This window comes from Bos mutus, chromosome 23 (genome assembly GCF_027580195.1).
Source record: "Bos mutus isolate GX-2022 chromosome 23, NWIPB_WYAK_1.1, whole genome shotgun sequence".
NCBI lineage: Eukaryota > Metazoa > Chordata > Mammalia > Artiodactyla > Bovidae > Bos > Bos mutus.
In genome coordinates this window covers 41,699,552-41,717,909 of record NC_091639.1, presented here as the reverse complement: position 1 = coordinate 41,717,909, position 18,358 = coordinate 41,699,552, and the positions used below count along the sequence as shown (strand labels likewise).

The 18,358-nt window shown below is 59.7% G+C and overlaps 1 protein-coding gene across 2 annotated transcripts in view; it reads right to left on the bottom strand.

The window, feature by feature from the left end:
- GRM4 (glutamate metabotropic receptor 4) overlaps positions 1-18,358 on the bottom strand; it is a 114,906-nt gene that overhangs the window by 56,648 nt on the left and 39,900 nt on the right. For both annotated transcript variants that reach the window (XM_070360659.1, XM_070360660.1), the window contains exon 3: positions 6,632-6,848. In XM_070360659.1, coding sequence (XP_070216760.1) covers positions 6,632-6,848 — 217 coding nt within the window. The remainder of the gene's footprint in view (positions 1-6,631; positions 6,849-18,358) is intronic.

Sequence of the window (18,358 nt, the reverse complement as noted above, 5' to 3'; positions counted from 1 at the left end):
GAGCCAACCCTGCAGGTGAGCTGACATGCCGCTCCTGTCACAGATGAGAGACGGAGGCCCCGGAAGGGCAGTGACCTGCCTGAGAGCACAGGGCTGCTCTTCTGTTCATTCTACAAACATCTGCGGAGGCCCTGCCATGTCTGAGGGAGGGCAAGGCGCACACAGCCAAGGAGGGAGGGGTCCTACCCTTCCCTGGCCTCAAGGGGCCCAGCCAAGTAGGAGAAATTCAGCAGGCACTGGGGCAGGGGTGACTGGGGTCCCAGGAGGCCAATCCCAGGGGAAGATCACAGGCCTGCGTGGGTCAGCAAGTCTGCAGGGAACCTTGGCTCAGAGCCGCCACGATGGGCAGAGAAGATTCCCCAGGGCCCTAAGGAATTTGGACATGGCAAGTGGACACACCAACTCCAAGGGCCAAAAAAATTGTTAAAGGCAAGGTTGGCCTGAAAGAAACTGCTCAGCTCCGCCTCACATGGGTCCCCATTCCACGGCCACTAGGACCAGGCCAGGCCCCTCACTGGGGTCCCATCTGTCTGCTCCCTCCTCCTCCAGGCCCCTGCTCACGCTGTTCCCCCACCTGGCACGCCCCCTCCTTCCTCCCCACTTATCCAAGCGTGCGAGACCCCTGCGGCCCTGGAATTTATCTCTTCACCGCCACACACGCATCATCACATCCCTTCATTCACTTATTCAACCAGAGTCTCCCCGGCCCCTCCTGCAGGAGGGCACGGTGCCAGGTCTGACTGGGCACTGCTCTTCCCACGCCCGCTGGGAGCTGGCAGGACCCACAGCCTCGCTCCTTTCCTTGCACGGGGGCTGAGTACCCAGCGGATGTGAAATAGATCCGTGAAGTCCAGGCCAGTGGGGAGACTCGAGCAGGGTCTGGAAGGCTGTCTTCCTATTCCTGTCCTCCGGGGAAGGCATCAGGCCACGATGAAGCATCCCAAGGCAGGCGCTGCAGTGGGAAGGATTTCTGTCCTCGGAGGGTCAGGATAGGGTTGGGGGTAGCTGGAGCGCAGAGGGGAGGAGAGGGTCCCAGGGCAGCCTGACCCCAGAAGCCTGTGCTCTGTCAGCCTCCATCTGCCTTTCTGTGGACTGGGAGAGCAACCTTTCAGGCCTGGATAGGAAGAAGGGCTTACGAAGGGAGTAGCTGGCTGAATTTCACGATCAATCACCCATCCCACCAACATTTACTAAGTGAATGCTGTGCCAGGGACTGTGCTAGACGCTGGGGAGGCACCAGAGAACAAAACAGGCAAAAAAAAAAAGCTCTGCTGACACAGACCATAAACAAATAAAAGTGTACTTGTCAAGTGCTATCAAGAAAAACGGGACTTCCCTGGTGGTCCAGTGGTTGAGAGTCTGGCTTGCAATGCAGGGGACGTGGGTTCAATCCCCGGTCAGGGAACCAGGATCCCACATGCAGCAGGGCAGCTAAGCCCGTGAGCCAAAACCAGAGTCCATGCTTCACAACTAAAGATCTCCCATGACACAGTGAAGATCCCGCGTGCCAGGACTAAGACCCAACACAGGCAAATGAAAGAAAGAAAGAAAGAAGACAAAGAATGAGTCTTTAAGAAAAAAACAAAACTGGAGCAGGAAAGAGGGAACAGAGAGTTTTGAGCTGGGGACACGCTGGGACACAGAGGCCCCTCTGAAGCGTGCTGCTGAGAAGGCAGCCAAGTGCCCTGAGGAGGAGGACACCTCGACCACCGGGGACAGAGCTTTCCGGGCCGAGGGAGCAGCCAGTGCAAAGGCCCTGAGGCCAGCTTGTGCCTGGAGTGTCAGAGGGGCCGGGAGGAGGCTGCTGGGACTGCAGCAGAGACTGGAAGTAGAGCGGAAGGAGACAAGGTCTGGGGGGGGGTGGGTGGTGGTGGCGTGGTGGGCAGCAGAAAGGGGAGCAGGCACTTCCAGTGGCCTCCCCTTTGGGGGTTCTGGATCTTGGGGGTGCCCTGGGGCAAACCTCCTCTCTACTCTCCCAGAAAAATGAGCAGCACCAGGTCCCCCCAGCCCCCAGGCAGCACAGCTCTTTCCAGGTGGCCGAGCTCTTCCCTTAGCCCCTCAGACCCTCTGTTTACAGCCTGAGAAGCTGAGTCTAGAGATGTCGCAGAGCCAGAGGGAAGAGGTGCCCCAGCCCTGGGACTCCAGCTGCCAGCCCTGCCAGCCAGCCGCGCGGACAGAGGCCATCTAAATGCAGGTCCGACGCTCTGCCCGGGGAGCTGGAGCTGGAGGTCAGAGCAGTAACAGCTTGACGCACCCGCATCTCCGGAATACCAATGGGGGACACGGGGACACAGCAGGGAGCCGAGGCTTTAGAATTTTCCACCATGCAAGGGACAAGGTATCCTCCTAAGGCCCCCACGCCTCCTCCTGCCACACTCAGGAAAGCCATCTCCTTTCCACTGTAGGAGCACAGGCCTAGATGTGCCCAGGGAGCAGGAATCACTCGCTGGAGTACCAGGCTCCCCAGGGGACCCCATGGAGAGGCTCCTGCTGAGAGCTGACCTGTGTCCCCCTTGTCCCATGCACCAGAGACAGGGAGGCCAGGCTGGATTCATTCCCCTCCTGCTACCCACCAGCTGTGTAGCCTCAGGAGAGTCACTTAACCTCTCTGAGCCTCAGTATGGCCCTCCATAGAATGGAGTTGTCCTGAAAGATAAATGAGCTATGAAGCCCATAAAACAGGGTCTAGTTCACAGTGGGGCTTTGTACATGTCACCTACTGATCACCCCCTCACCTGTCACCCACACAGGAGCCCTGGGCTCTGACACTCAACTTCCCCGTGACCTTAGACAGGCTCCTCGACTTTCCTGAGCCTCGGTTGTCCTCATCTGTGAAATGGAGCACCAGCACAAGTAAACAGGCTCACACAGGCCCCTGCAGATACAGAAAAGCTGTGGGGGCACAGAGGTTTACACTCCACAGCCCACCGCCTTGGAGCACCAGGGACAGAGGTGGGGGGCACCGAGGGCGGGGCCCCCCCGCCACCCCCTCTAGCCTGCGTCCCCCTCCGGGGTGACTCACACGGTCTCTGCATACCTCATCCCAGGACTGGTTGTTGCCACTCAACTCACCCTCAGGCAGCCTCCACCTGGCAGAGAGGGGGGAGCCCTGAAGCGAGAAGGGCTTCACCCCGCACACAGAGGGGGCACCCACCCACACCTCACACAGGGCCTGCTATCAGGGCAGGCCCGCCGGGCACAAGCCCAGAGATCATTTAGTGTACACACACACACACACACACACACACACACGTCCTGCCCTGGCTGCCTCGGGGCTCGTTCTGCTGCCCTCTCGCCACCAGACCAGCTCTCCTTCAGGAACCAGGCTGGCTGGGCTCCCGTGGTCTTATCCCTCGTCCTGTCCCTGGACACGGCCTGCAGCCCCACGCAGGGCCCAGCATGGCCCCCTCAGGCCTTCCAACACTCCCAGGCCTCCCCCGGAATGCCCAGCACCAGGGAGGACCCCTGATGATAACCCTCCGATGTGAGCTCCTGAGTGCCCGTCTCCATGGGCCAGGAGCACATTTAATTCTGATAACCGGCTTTATCCCATTTTGCAGATGAGGAAATCAAAACCAAGAGCTGCTGATCGTGTGGTCAGTGAGTGGCCTAGGTGGAGCCCAGGTCTGCCTGTTACGGCTGCTCTCCTAATCACACGCTGCTACCGCCGTGTGGGGGAGGCAGATAGCCTGGGGTGGGGGCACCAGATCTGACAGCCTGGCTCCAAGTTGCCCCCAGCACCTCGCTGTATGAGCCTAGGCAAGCACCTCACCCCTCTGAGCCTTGGCGTCCTCACCTGCGAAAGAGGACAAAACACCAGGCCCACAAGGCTGTCACCAGGATCCGTGCAACGAGTGTGCCTGCCACAGGGCACTGGCTGGCTCAGGGCAGAGTCCTCACGACAGTGACTGGGGCAGGAGGGCACTTTGATGGAGACCAGGAAGTGTGGCATCGGGGCTTTCTCCAAGGCCTCTGCCAAAGGCCCCATCAGGGCTGGGTGCTGGCTCCAAACCCAGCTCCTCCATATTCTGGCTATGTGGTCTTGGCAAAGCCACCTACCCTCTCTGGCCTCAGTTTTCTCATCTATGAAATGGGCATAATTATGCTCCCTGCAGGACCCAGAGCCCAGCACACGGTCGGCGCCCAGGGCTTGCTGGCCCAGCTCCAGCCAGCACCCTCAGCCCGCTCCACCACTCCACTCTCTGGTGCGCCTCTGAGCAACTCAAAGATGATTTATACTTCAGAGGACAAATCAATACAATATACAGCCAGAGACATCTTTAATCTCTCACAGGGATTACGCTACAAGGTACAGTGGCCCCTTTCTGCTGGCCGCTCAATTCTGATTTCAATTTGGGCTGCTGAAGCGTGGCTTTTTCTCCCCTTTTCTTTTCATTCGCTAAAGACAGTTCTCCAAATCAAATTTCATTTGGCAGGCAGGGCAGAGAGACCCACTGGAGCTGCGGGGGCCTGTGGACGCAGGAGGTCCGGCCCGGTGGGAAGCCAGATCTTTGGTGACGGGATAGAGTGCAGGGGGCAGGGGGCACTGTGAAGGCGCAGCTGTGGCCCTGAGCTCTTATTTTTCTAAAAGTCCTTTACAAAATCTTAAGCAGACTTTCTATTTTCTAGAAAGTACTCAACGCTTGATTAGATGCTCACAGAAACTTCAGACAATAGCCTTAGCTTCAGCTAAAACCCAATGCCCAGACCTCACCCCAATCCCAAGCCTCTCCTACAACAGCACGTGTCCCTCCAGGCCGAAGGTGTGTGTATGCATGTGTGTGACTGTCATACCCCACCCCTGCACAGGGCTGGTCCACACGGGGCTCAGTTTATGCCGCTGGGAAATGGGCAGAAGACAGAGTGACAAAAATACGACACAGTTAAAGCCTGTTAAGTCCTGAGCCGCTCTCCCGGGTTCACATCCTTTCTCCACCTCCAACTTGCCCTGTGACCTGTCGCCAGTTATTATGTGGTCTCTGTCTCTCTGCGCCTCAGCTTTCTCCCCTGTGCAATGGGGGTACCTACTTTACCAGGTAGTGTGGATGACTCAGGACGCTGGGTATAAATGGGGGCTCAGCATGTGCAGGAGTATAGAGAGGGCCATGTGAGTCCAGGGGTTGTCTTCCCGGTCCCTCTGGACACTAAGATTCTGGACCTCTGTCCCTCCCCTGTCCAGCACCTCTGTCCCCAAATCTGACCAAGGCTGCAGCTGAAACAGCCCGTGGGCTTGCTTGGGAAGGGATTTAAGCCATCAAGGAGGAGAGGAGCCTGCCGGGGAGGATGGATGGAGCCAGGGCGGAGAGGAGCCCAAGTCTAAGCAAAGGAACCAAGGACTGGCGGGCCCTCAGAGGGAGGGGCTGGGGACTGGGGTCTGATGTTGCCCAGCCTGCCTGCAGGTGGGAGTGGGCTCTGTCCACCCCAGCTTCCTGCTGTGGGAGCCCAGCTGCTGGAGCGGAGGGCAGGGGCGCAGGGGGCCCGGAGCCACAGCCATCCGTCAGCCCTGCCCCACTTCCACCACCCTGCCGCCCTCTCCGCCAGGTTACAACCACCCGCGGGCTTCGGCTGTACAATTAAAGGGGCTTATCCGAGATTTATAGCAGGATTATACCCGCAGGGTGTTACCGACGCCCGCCTCTGGACACTCTGCGGTCCTTAGGAGAAGCAATTAGAGTCCTGGGGTTATCCGGGTATAAATATATAGACGCCATCCCCAAGGTCGAGGGCTCCACAGCGAGCTATTTAGTGACAGGGCCTTGGGAGAGGAGGCGGAGGGGCTCCCTCTGCGGGGGTGAGGGGTGTCTACCAGGAGGGGAGGGGGCCCTTCCTGCTTTCCTCCACGCCCCACGCACGAAGGGAGCCGTCCCTCTAGCCCACTCCCCTGAGTCAGCCAACCCAGCGGGAGCCCCCAACCCAGGGGCCAGTCTGCTGCCCTGGACGCACCCCCCACCGCTGCCCCACATGGCTGCCCTCCCCGGCAGGGCCATTGGAAAGGCCAGCTCAGAGGTCCAAGTGTGGGCCTGCCGGAGCTAACCCTATCTTAGCCCCTCATTACTCGCTGATAACTAAAACCTTTATCACTTTGAGGATAGCAATTTGGGAGGGCAGAGAGTTCCGTGGGGGAAGGGGGGCTGGCGGTAAGTGGGGAGGATCCGAGGACAGCAAGCCACTGTCCCATCCTCCCCCTAGATGCCACCCACTGAGGCCACACAGCCCCACCCGCGGCACCTGCCTCTCACCTGAGCAGATGGCTCAGTTGTAAGGAGTCGTCTGAATTCTCAGTCCTGCGAACAAACCCTTGCTCCCAGGATGGCCCTGGCTCCTGGGTCCCTGAGACCCCCATGAACAAGGGCCCCTCCATACCCATCTCCTTCCCCTCCTCTCTGCCCAAGAACAGGGTCCCGTGCCCAGAATACGGACGGTTCCTCCATCTGCCTGGCCGTGTCCACAGGAGCCATTCGTGCCCACCCCCCACCTCCAGGAGCCACCCAGCCGCCCGCCCACGAGGCCACAGGCTCAGGCCCAGGAAGGGGGCCCCGGGACAGGAGGAGAGCACACGGCAGGAACCGGAGCGGCCCCCGCGGGGACAGCCCCGCCCCAGCCCTGAGCGGGAGCCCGCGGGCAAACTCACCATCCTCTCGGGACTTCTGCATGAAGGCCTCCACGCCGCTCTCGCCATAGCTGCCCTCCGAGGCCAGCGTGGACACGTAGTTCCACTTGAGGGCACGCACGATGTCCACCATGGCCTGGGCCTGGTACGTGTCAGAGGGGACCACCCGGGAGAAGAAGTCGTAGCGGCTGTTGTCACTCAGGTCGGGAGCTGTGGAGGCGTAGCTGATCTGGGGGATCTGGGGGGCGAGAGGGGCCGCTGATGGGGGCGGCTGGCACCCTACCCTGCCTGGCCAGCGTCAGCCCCTACACCCCAACCGGCCTCCCGCCTGGGGACCGTCCCAGCCCTTCCCGTGGGCATGGTCTCCTCTCAACCCAGGGGAGCCCTCTTGACGTGGGATGAGCAGGTCCCAGCCCCACCCAACAGAGGAGGAAACCGAGGCTGAGAGCTGGGCCAGCTGTTGGTCAGCCCTGCCCCGGCTCTGCTCAGGGTCCCGATGCCTGCCCCCCACCTCTCGCTCAGCTCCCCGATCCTGCATCTCCCCAGATACCCGCCAACTCCCAGCAGGAGTGAGGCTGGCACCAGGGTGAGACGGGAGTGGCTGATACGCATCAAGCCCTCCTCCACCAGAAAGTCTTCCAATTCGCCTCAACCAAGTCCTGGGGCTGGTGGGCCCTCTGTCACCCACACATACACATCCCAGAGCCATCATGGATAGCACACACACGCGTGCACACACACACACACACACCCCGGGAGCCTCTGGGAGCCTCAGCTGACAAAGAGCTGGGAGATACTGGCTGGGGAGCAGCCCCGGCTGGGTGAGCATTGGCCCGGGGATGCAGCGGGGACCCGAGGGCTTCTCCAGTCCAGCCCCTGCCCCCCAGGAGCCTTCCACGTCCTCACAGCTCCCTCTGGGCCCTGGCTCCTTCCTCCTGCCCAGCTCAGAGGGCACAGAGCCCAGCTCCAGCTCCCCCTGCCCCCTCCCCACCCAGGATGGACTCCTGGGAGGCCAGAGGGAGTGGGGCCTCTCTCCACAGCCTGGGACCCAGAGCCCCTGGGGGCAGGGCCAGCCCAGGGCCACAGCCACTCCCGCAGACTCGGACCTCATGGTCCTCGCCCAGCTCCCCCAGTCACAGGGCGCCTTCCTGCCCCCAGGCTTCCCACCTGGCCCCCCAGGCAAAGGTGGGACCCGGAGGCCCGAAGCCGCCCTTCCTCCGAGGTGAACATCCAGCATCCACAGGGACTGGAAGGGGCTGCGTGCACTCTCCTGAGCCCCCCTCACAGGGTCCTCACCTGCCCCCAGCTCCCAGGGCCTGCCAGTGGCCGCCACTGTCCACCCCCTGGCTTGGTCCACACCAGCAGGTACCCATCCTGTGTCCCCTCTGCTCTGCTCTCAACTGGCCACAGTGACAGGGTGAAAGGGTGGGCATACCGATCTGGGCAGATGTCGCGGCCAAGACTGATCCCCGAGGGAATCATTAAGACTCAAGTCTGGCTGGAAAAACCTCACGGCCAGAACTGTAGTCTGCATGGCAACTGGGGATGGGAAAATATTCCAGAACAGGAGGACTCGGGGAGCCCCCTGCACATGGGTTTGCCCACCTGGCCTCTGCCTAGGGGTGCCCATCCCCAGGGACAGTGGGGGTCCAGCTTCCACGGCGGAACATCCTCAGATTGCCCTGAAACTCCGCAGCACAGCGCTGCCTCCCTGGAGAGTGCAGGGGCCGGGGGCGGGGTTGGAGGAGACAGGCCACCCTACACGCTCTGCATTTTTCCCATGTTATTGTTGGTTGGTCGCTCAGTTGTATCTGACTCTTTGTGACCCCCGTGGACTGCAGCCCACCAGGCTCCTCTGTCCACAGGATTTTCCAGGCAAGAGTATTGAAATGGGCTGCCATCTCCTACTCCAATTTTCTGTGTGGAACCGTGCAAATACAGCACATGTTTAGAAAGCAAACCCCATTGGAATGGTCTGGAGCACACGGGTCCCTCTGCCTGCCTGAGTCAGCAGAGTCTGAAAACTGGCCCAGTCCTTGCGGCCCTAGAGAACACTTAGCATGAACGCAGCACCCCCTACAAGGCGGACTCTGGCTGGACACTTGATGATTAATTCAGAAAGTATCGTTATTTTTAAGGTCTGACGATGGCGTTAGAGCTGTGGTTGCTTGGTTGGTTTTTAAGAGTCCCTAGCTCTTAGCGCGGTTTCCCGGCCTCAGCACTATTAATGCTTGTGGAGGGAAGCGGGCTGCGATGCTTTGTTGGGGAGCTGCCCCATGCACCACAGGGTGTCGAGCAGCACCCCTGTCCCCTACCCACTGATGCCAGTAGCTCGTCCTCCCCCAGTAACAACCAGAAACGTCTCGCAACGTTGCCAAATGTCCCCTGGGGGCAGAACTGTCCCAGTTGAGACCCACTGTTTCAGGGGCATGTACTAAAATACTTAGGGATGACGTGATATGATGAAGCCTGGGATTTCCTTCAAAAGAACTGAGGCAGGACGCGTGGAAGAAGAAATGACGCTGGCCGAGAGCTGACGGCTGTCCGGTGACGCGGGTGTGATGGAGGCACACTGCCCTGCTCACTGTACTTTTGTGGGCATCTGAAATGGCCACATTTAACATTTTCGGACAATAAAACAGAACAAAATAAACGTCACCCCCAGGGTCATTGCTCTGGAGAGACGCGCCCTGAATCTGGAGCTGACAGCAGAGACGCAGGGCCAGCACAGCAGGTCCCCGAGAGAGGACGGAGCTTTGTTTGTTCGCCAGCTCACCTCTGCCGGCCCTGATCACACACCCAGAAACGCACTTGCCTCCTAATTAGAAGCAGCTTGTCTCCTGCTTTTGATGTTTTTTCCCAACACGGGGCTGGGGCTGGAGTCAACAGCGCCTGCCCAGAGGAGGGCCAGAGCGGCTCGCAGGAGGCTCAGCCCCGCTTCCAACCCCCTCCCCTCTCCCCCCGGCTGGGCACTCGGCCTGGGCCAGGCCAGCGGGCAGGCAGGCAGGCGGCTGTCCAGGTGCCAGGACTCGGAGCCTCCCCCAGGGAGCCCCGGCCCTGTCCCTGCACACACATGGCCTCCCATAAAGGGCAGAGGACCAAGGGTGGGGGTCCCTGCAGGGTGTGTGTGCCAGCCTGCAGGAGGGCTCAGGGCCCCTGATTTCAGGAGCCCAGGAAGGGCCCCTGATCTGCCCGTGAGCCTCCTCAGTGAGCCTGCACTGAGAAGATGGGATAGAGACAGCATCCCCACCAGGGTGCAGGGGATATGCATCCTCTTACACGTGGTCACCTCTGCCAGCTCCTCCTGCCGCCCCGCAGGCTCCCTCCCTCAGCTGCAGACCCTCCTGAGGGTCCCAGGAGGATGGGTTCAAGCAGCAATTTGGGAGCTAAAGTGCTCAGGTTCAAATCCCAGATGTGGGAAACCTGGGTGCAGGTAACGTCACCTCTCTGGACCTCAGTTTCCTCAGCTGCAAAATGGAAATAATTCCAATCCCTTTCTTCTGAGGTTGTGAGGGGCACATGTGGGAATTCACGGGAGAAACTCAGGCAGCGCCTGGCGGGCAGTCAGCACTCGAGGGTTGGCGCTGATGAGGGCAGTAGTCTGTCCCCTTGCCCTTCCTCGGGACAGCGCCCTCTCTGACTGTTTCTCACCCCTAGACTGTCCCAGGGGCCTCCCCCTGACCCCTAGCGCTCTCTCTCGCTCGCACTCTCTCTCTCTGTCACAGAGTTACTGCTGTGCTTAGTGGGGAGACCTCCTGGGACTGGCTGGCCCTTCAAGCCCTCTCCCTCTCACCCCCACCCCAGCCTGGAGTTGGGTGGCAAAGGCAAGGAGCACCCCATGGGCAGGGGCCTGTGACAACTTGGCCCAGTGGTCTTCTGGCGTCTCCTCAGCTCTCATCGCCCTGCAGCTGGTGCGTGCAAAGTCGCTTCGGTTGCATCCAACTCTTTGCAACCCCATGGACTGTAGCCCACCAGGCTCCTCTGTCCATGGGATTCCCCAGGCAGGCATGCTGGAATGGATTTCCACGTCCTTCTCTGGGGGATCTTCCTAGCGCAGGGATCACGCCTCCTCGAGTCTCCTGCACCGATAGGTGGTTCCATTACCTCTAGCACCACCTGGGGAGCCCTGCCCTGTGCCCGCTGAGCACATTCCTCTCCTTCAAGACAGCCACGCCCACCCCACCACCAGGCTTCCCTCTCCCTGGCCCCCTCCTCCTCTCACCTAACACCCTGTGCACCTACTGTGTGTTGAGCACTGTCCTAGGCACTGGGGACGGCACAACCTCATGTCTCATCCTCCTGGGGCAAGAGTCAGCCAGAAGCCAGGTTTCAGCAGCAGCTGACAACTACGGCCATCCTACCCTGGGGCCATTTGTCCACCTGTTTCTCCCTCCTCTCTGCCTGTCTTCCTCTGCCCACAAAGCCCATGACCTCATCTCCCCACATCCAAATCTTCCTAGTGCATCAAGGCCCACTTGTGTCACCTCCTCCGGGCAGCCCCCCAGGAGCCCTCATCCTCCAGGTAGCCCGCTCAGACCTCACACAGCGCCGAGCCCTGTGAGCACTCGGGCTACTCTGGGGCGCGGAGCACAGTCTCCTGAGTGTTAGGATGCCTGACCAACAATTCAGCAAGTATTCTGAGGCTCCCCCCGTTGTGCTGGGCAAGGTCACTGGGGAGATGCCAAGGGAACTGGGCTCATCGCACCTCCAAACCCAACACTCACTGCATCTGGGGGTCGCCCTGCAAGGGGAGGAGGCAGGTGGGACAACCAGGAGTGGCACACAGTGTGTCTGCAGCTGGCACCCAGCCAAGTCTCACCTGTATGGAAGAGCAGAAGGGCTGAAGGGCTGCAGGGGCAGCACTTGAATAAGGGCCCCCTCGCCCACCCCCTCTGGCTTCTGGGAGTGACGAGGAGGCCCTGCCACGTGGGGAGACAGGAGCTGCTTCCGGGCTTGGAAAACAATAAAGACGGATGTCAAGCATGCGTGCGCACACGTGTGTGTGTGTGTGACATGTGCGTGTGTGAGCCTGTGCTGGAGCGTATGCCCTGAGCATGCCGCACACGCATCAGTTTAGTCCTCCTACCGAATCACTGAACACCAACAGCCTGCTGGGCCCAGCCCGGAAAGCAGGTGCGGGTGGTGAACACTGCCCCGTGGGGCTCCCAGTGTGGACGGGGGCAGATGAGGCAGAGAGGGTAGACGGGGCCAGGGGGCAAGGAGGAAGAGGAAAGCAGGGCGCGGGGGGTGTGAGGGAGAAGGGCCGGGGATGCCCCTCTGGCAGGGCGACACTGAGTCGGGACCCCAAGGTGGTGAAGGAGGGACCACGTAAGTGAAGGGGGCCTTTTCAGGCAGAGGGGACATGTGTGCACTTGCGTGCATGTGTGAGGGAACAGGCACAGGCATGCGTGTCTGTGTGCTGGAACCCGAGTCTCTTCTGAACTCGCCCCAGGCCCAGCCAGCAGCCCCACACACCCACCTGGGCATGGCAACTCCGGCCGGGATGTAAGTGGTACCCAGGTGCCAAAGGCTCAGACACGGCCACTGGCTCCCACACCAGCACAGCCTGAGGACCCCCTGAAAGTGGTAGGTCCCCGCCATAGCCTCCTCCCATCCCGAGGAGGACGAAGGGGTGAACAGGCTGCCCAGCATCTCAGAGTCCACCAGGGACCCAGACCCCATGGCCTCTGAAGGCTGGGGCCCTGTCAAGGCCAGCGTTTTGTTCAGAGCAGTCAGTGCCTCACCCTGGCCTGGGGAAGCCCAAGTCACGCAGTGGAATGTCCGCGGCTGTCACCAGGGAACCTAGGGCCAGCTGCCAGGAGCCCCAGCCCCCTTCCCCTGAGTGTATGTGCGTCAGCGCCCCTCCCCCTCCCTCTGCCTCCCTAACCCTGGCCTCAGACCTCTCTCTCTGGAGCCAACCTGCCCAGGGCTCCGCCACCCAGCTGTGCCACCTTAGACAAGCAAGCAGCCTCCCTACCCCTAAAAAGTGGCCCAAATAACAACAGAGAGGATGGCACCACAGAGGACACACACAGGGCTAAAAACGGTGCCTGGCACACAGGGCCCTTGGCAAATGCTAGATATTATTAGACAGGAGCAAGACTAGGACCATTGTGCCCATTTTCCAGGTGAGGAAACTGAGGCTCAGAGAGGAAACAGTGCCCAATGAGCAGCAGAGCCATCAGGAGGAACAGAAACAAGATGCAGACCCAGCTGCTCTTTTTTTTTTAATTTGGCTGCACTGGGCCTTCGTCACGGTGTGTGGGATCTCCATGCTGCGTGTGGCATCGAGTTCCCCAAGGACTGAACCGGGGCCTCTCACATCAAACGCTAAGACTTCTCTGAGGTCTTAGCCACTGGACCACCGAGGAAGTCCCCATACCCAGCTCCTGGCCTGGGGCCCTATCCACCCTCCCAGCTGACTCTCCTCTTTCCATTCCACCCACAAGCCAGGCTGGGCAGCCACTGCTGGGGGCTGCAGTCCCCTCTGGCCGCCAGCACAGTCCAGGCCAGGACCCAGGTCGACCTCAGGACCCCCACCTGCCTGGCCGCAGCGTCTCTCACTTGGGATGTGGGAGACCCTGCGTGAGGCTGGTCAGAGCCCAGGGTGGCCGCCTGATCCCTGCCCTTCTGATCTTGGCTGCATGGTGCCTCCACTGCCCGGCTCTCAGCATCAGCTGTTTCCTTCACAGACAAAAAGGCAGCCAGGCTTCTGGGTACATGAAAGCTGCTCAGGCAGGAAAGTGTGGTTCAGAGAGTCGGCGAGAGGGAAGGCCAGCTTCCAAAGGCTCAGGGCCCGGCTTCCACCCCAACCTCCCTCGCCAGCTGAGCTGCGCACCCTCCCCGAGGCCTTTGCTGCAGAGCTGGCACCGGGAGGAGCAGAGATGCCCTTGTCAGCCTCCCCACCTCCCCAGAGCCTGGGGGGGGCAGATAGCGTCTCACTGAGAGCTGGGCACACAGCGGGCGCCCCCCACACCCTTGCGGATCAGCCATCATCTCCTCTCGGCCAGGTGCAGAGAACATGGATTTAAATAACCCACCTTCAGAGCACCAGCCGCCAGAGGAGCCAGAAAGGAGCTCCCCAGAGTGAGATGCCGCCAGGCTGAAGCTCCCGGCTGGGTCGGAGGCCACGGGGATTCACTGGGGGGAAAGTGGGACTGTGAACCCCAAGGAGAGCGTGGAGGCTGGCAGGGTGGGCCAAGGGTGCAAACAGATTGGGGAGGAGAAACGGGGCACACAGAGAGGTGAGGCAGGGGGCACTCAAGGTGCCTGGGGAGGGCAGTTAGGGGGGGAATTGGGGTACGGCAGAGGGGTGCATGGGGTACACAGAGGAGCGCCAGCCTTTAGTCCTGACCACCCGTCTCTGAGGGGGCCCCAGTATTCAGGAGCAGAGAAAGCAGGCTTCCAGAGCCTGGAAAGTGGGGGAACCTCTGGGGGGAGGCTGGGCTGGCGTCTGGGTGGTCTGCAGAAGGGCTGGGGTGGGCCCCGATGGAAGGACGGTCCGCCCCCCGTGCTGGGCCTTGTCCCGGGCCTTCCCCAAAAATGACCACCTTCCGCCACCCCCCAACCCACCCACTGGACCAGCTGGGGGCCACCAGCCACTGCCCCACAGACCCTGAGGGAATCCAGGCCAGGCCAGCCTGGGCACTCACTTCAGGGCGCCCTCATTAACCAGACCTCACTCCCCTGCGGACACAGCCCGGCCACTGGCTCCAGACCCCCGAGTGTCGGGTCACTGGGGGCCCGCTGCCCTGTGCCCCAAGGCGATCCATCAACCTGCTCACCACCCCGGGGCTCCCGGACTCGGCCTTCTGCCCCCCTCTCTGCCCCCACCCCAGGCCTGGACACAAACCTGTGCCGGGGTCACACAGGCCCCTCAGGCTGGCAGCCTGTCCCCTCCTGGACTGAGAAGTAGACGTTAGTCTCCAAGGCAGCAAGTGCTATGCTAAAAGACAGTAAAATCTGGGGCTTCCCTGGCAGTCCAGTGGTTAAGATTCCAGGCTTGCAGTGCAGGGGATGAGGGTTCAATCCCTGGTCAGAGAACTAGGCCACACGAGCACGGCCAAAAAACAGGCAGACGGTGAGATCTGCCCACAATGCCGTGGGGCCCCTCACCTGGCTCCGTGGCCGCCAGCCTCCCCTCCCACAGAGGGCCCAGCCCGGCCCCAGAAACTCTGCTGATGCCACTGTGAATTCACTTACTCAGTGCTTTTTCATACTGTTCATGGGGTTCTCAAGGCAAAAATACTGAGGTGGTTTGCCATTCCCTTCTCCAGTGGACTGCGATTTGTCAGAACTCTCCACCATGACCTGCCCATCTTGGGTGGCCCTACTTGGCATGGCTCATAGTTTCATTGAGTTAGACAAGGCTGTGGAAAAGACACTGATGCTGGGAGAGATTGAAGGCAGGAGGAGAAGGGGACGACAGAGGATGAGATGGCTGGATGGCATCACTGACTCAATGGACATGAGTTTGAGTAAACTCAGGGAGCTGGTGATGGACAGGGAGGCCTGGCATGCTGCAGTCCATGGGGTCGCAAAGAGTCGGACATGACTGAGCAATGGAACTGACTCAGTGCTTCCCTGAGCACCTACTAAGCACTTTGCAGAATATTTGACACTGGGGCGAACCCACAGAGCCCAACCCCTGCCTTCACGGAGCTGACATTCCAGTGGGAGAGACAATGCTCAGTGAGCCCACACGTGGCCAACGTGGGTGCCGGTCCTTAGAGAGACGTCCCTCCCTCATTCCCCGTCAGATACTGGCAAATCTGACGACGCGCCCCTCATGCCCCACCTGACGTGTTCTGGCCCCTGAGCTGTGAGCAGGAAGTGCATCAACTCAGGGTCAGGGCGTCTCATCACCCTGCTGCCCTGACTGGTTCCGGGCCAGCCTGGTCCCTGAGGAGGTGGGACGAGCACCCAGCCAAGCCACGTGGACACACAACACGGCAAGTACATTCAGTTTACGAGTTTACAGCCACAGAGAAGCGGGAGCCGTGTGCTCTTGCAGCGCCTCCTCCTGATGCCGATGGACACGGGGGCGCGAGCTCTAGCTCCCCGAGAGCAAGGGGGGAGCTCTATTTTTCTCCACCTCAAAAGCCTGGATATGTCAGGCTCACACCCGTCACAGGTTGGCTTGGGCTGAGCTGAATTAAATTCACACACACACACGCACACACGTAATCATCATCTTCCTGAGGATGAGCATTGATTGAGTGTTTACTGTGTGCCAAGAACTGTGCCCAGTGGTCTTATAGGACTAACACCTTTAACCTTACGACAACCGTATGAAGGAGGTGCTCATTTCCCCTACACCTGGGTACGGAAAGGTCCAGGAGCTTGCCCAGGACACACAGCCGTGATTTAAAGCCAGAGGGATGAGTTCCAGAGCCCATTTTACTCTCCGGTGAAAGCTCAGCCTCCCAAGCCTCACAAGCGAGCCTACACACACGTGTGCTCACACACAGGATCTGACAGAGACACTGGCAGCCTCCAGGCGGACTCCCGCACGGCCGGCGGCCACAGAGGGGAGGGCCAGCCCCGCTTCCCCTCTGCTCAGCCACTGCCTCTGCTCCTGACCGGCAGACCATCCGTCTCCACTACAAAGGATCGGGCCGGGGTCGGGGCCAGCCCCTGAGGGTTGTGTAAATGGCTTGGCTTGGTGCAACAGCTAATTTCTAAACGTAATTATTAATTTCATGCTTATCATATGCAAACCTCTGTTTCCCAGATGAGATGAAATTTATTTAATTAGAAATTCCCTCATCAAGCCTTTTGGATCCAAGCTTTTAATTAGGATCACCAACCCCACCCGTGGCTACCAAAGAGTGGGTTCATGGCCCCTGACTCCCCCCTTCCTGAGACCCCAGACAAGTCAGCATGTATAGGTCCCTCCACTGTCACCAGGACCCCACTGGCCAGGTCAGGGCCCCTCACCAGGCCCCTACCCCTCCCACCCCTGCAGCACGGCACCACAGTCACAACGGATCTCTTTTTCCTGCAGGCGCCACAATAGGGAAATAGCTTGGAAAGAGCTCGTATCATCTTGCAGCCAGAAGGACTGAAATGTTTAAGGTGCTGGAAGACAGAAGACATCACAGCCCTCCCCTCTTCCTGCGAAATTCACACAGCTGCCTTCTTCGGGGAGCCCCTGCCGGGTGCTAATAAAATGCCCTTTACAGCTAAGCCTAGAGCCCACTGTCAAAATGATCAACAACACTTGGCATTTGAACAAAGCATTTTCAACACATTATCTCTGACTTCATCTCCAGCCCCGTCCTGGCTCCCGCCTCGGCTCAGCTCACACAGCCGCAGCCACACCAGCCCCCTTGCTCTTCCCTTGAACAGGCCAGGCACACTCTGCCTCGGAGCCTTTGCACTGGCCGTCCCCACCGCCTGACCGCAATCCCCCCAGATAGGCATGTGGCCCACTCGTTCACATCCTTCCCTTCAAGCCTACGCAGACATCACCTTCTCAGACCCCCCGTTTAACACCAATCTGGCTTTTCCCTCCCCTGTACCCTATCTCTACCTCGCCTGCTTGAGAAAGTGAAAGTCACATTCGACTCTTTGTGACTCCATAGACTACAGGTACCCTGCCAGGCTCCGCTGTCCAAGGACTTCTCCAGGCAAGAAAACTGGAGTGGGTTGTCATTTCCTTCTCCAGGGGATCTTCCCAAGCCAGGGATGTGAACCCAGGTCTCCTGCATTGCGGGCGGATTCTTTACCATCTGAGCCACCAGGGAAGCCCGGCTTGGATTCCCTCAAGACGATGAGCACTCTCTAACATGCTCTATATTTACTGCTTACTTCATTTATTTTTAAGTGTTTTATTTATGTATTTGGCCAGGTGGGTCTTAGTTGCAGCATGGGGGATCTTCAATCTTCACTGTGGCATGTGGAAGCTAGTTCCCTGACCAGGGATTGAACCTAGGTCCCCTGCATTGGGAGCACGGAGTCTTAGCCACTGGACCACCAGGGAAACCCCTTATTTCAGTTATTATCCATCTCCCCCTAAAAAGTCAGCTCCATGAATCCAGGGGCCTCTCTTTATTCCCTACTGTGTCCTGGGACGCCTGGCACAGCATCGGGCCCAATGAATGCAGGGAATACTTCACTCCCTCCACCCCAAGCTGAGGACAGGCCCAGCAGACCCCTGAGCACCCTAGATGAGTGAGGAAACCGAGGCTCAGAGCCTCAGGGCCTTGCCAAGGTCACAGAGATGCAGCCACGTTCTGACTCTCACGTGGTCTGGTGCCTCATCTGGGCAACTGAAGGGCGCTGCTCTGCAGAAAGGGGCCACTCCACAGCAGTTCCCGGCTCACAGATGCTGAGGGCTCCCTCCTCCCACCCCAGGGCTCAGCTCCGGCCTCTCCTGGGGCCTGCTGTGCCCTGTCCCCCTAATTTCACGCTGATAACCGAGAAGGCAATCATGCGGGGGGCCATCCCCCACCCGCATGTCTCCGTCCTCGGGACCCACCCAGCCTCGTATCAGGAAAGCAAGCGGACACTTGGATTAATTTCCAGGCCTGCTCTGAATTATGTTTTCCAGGAAAGAACCAGACAGATGCAGGCAACAGGCCTTTGAACAAATATTTCCCCAGAAAGCACTTTATTCAGTCCCTTGTCTCACCCTTTTAAACATTATATGTTTTCTTAGGAGCCCAGGAAAGGGGGGCCCCCCGATAAGGCATGGGGGCTGGAGAAGAATAGAGGGCGTGGAGTGGAGAGCCTTGCAGGGCTGAC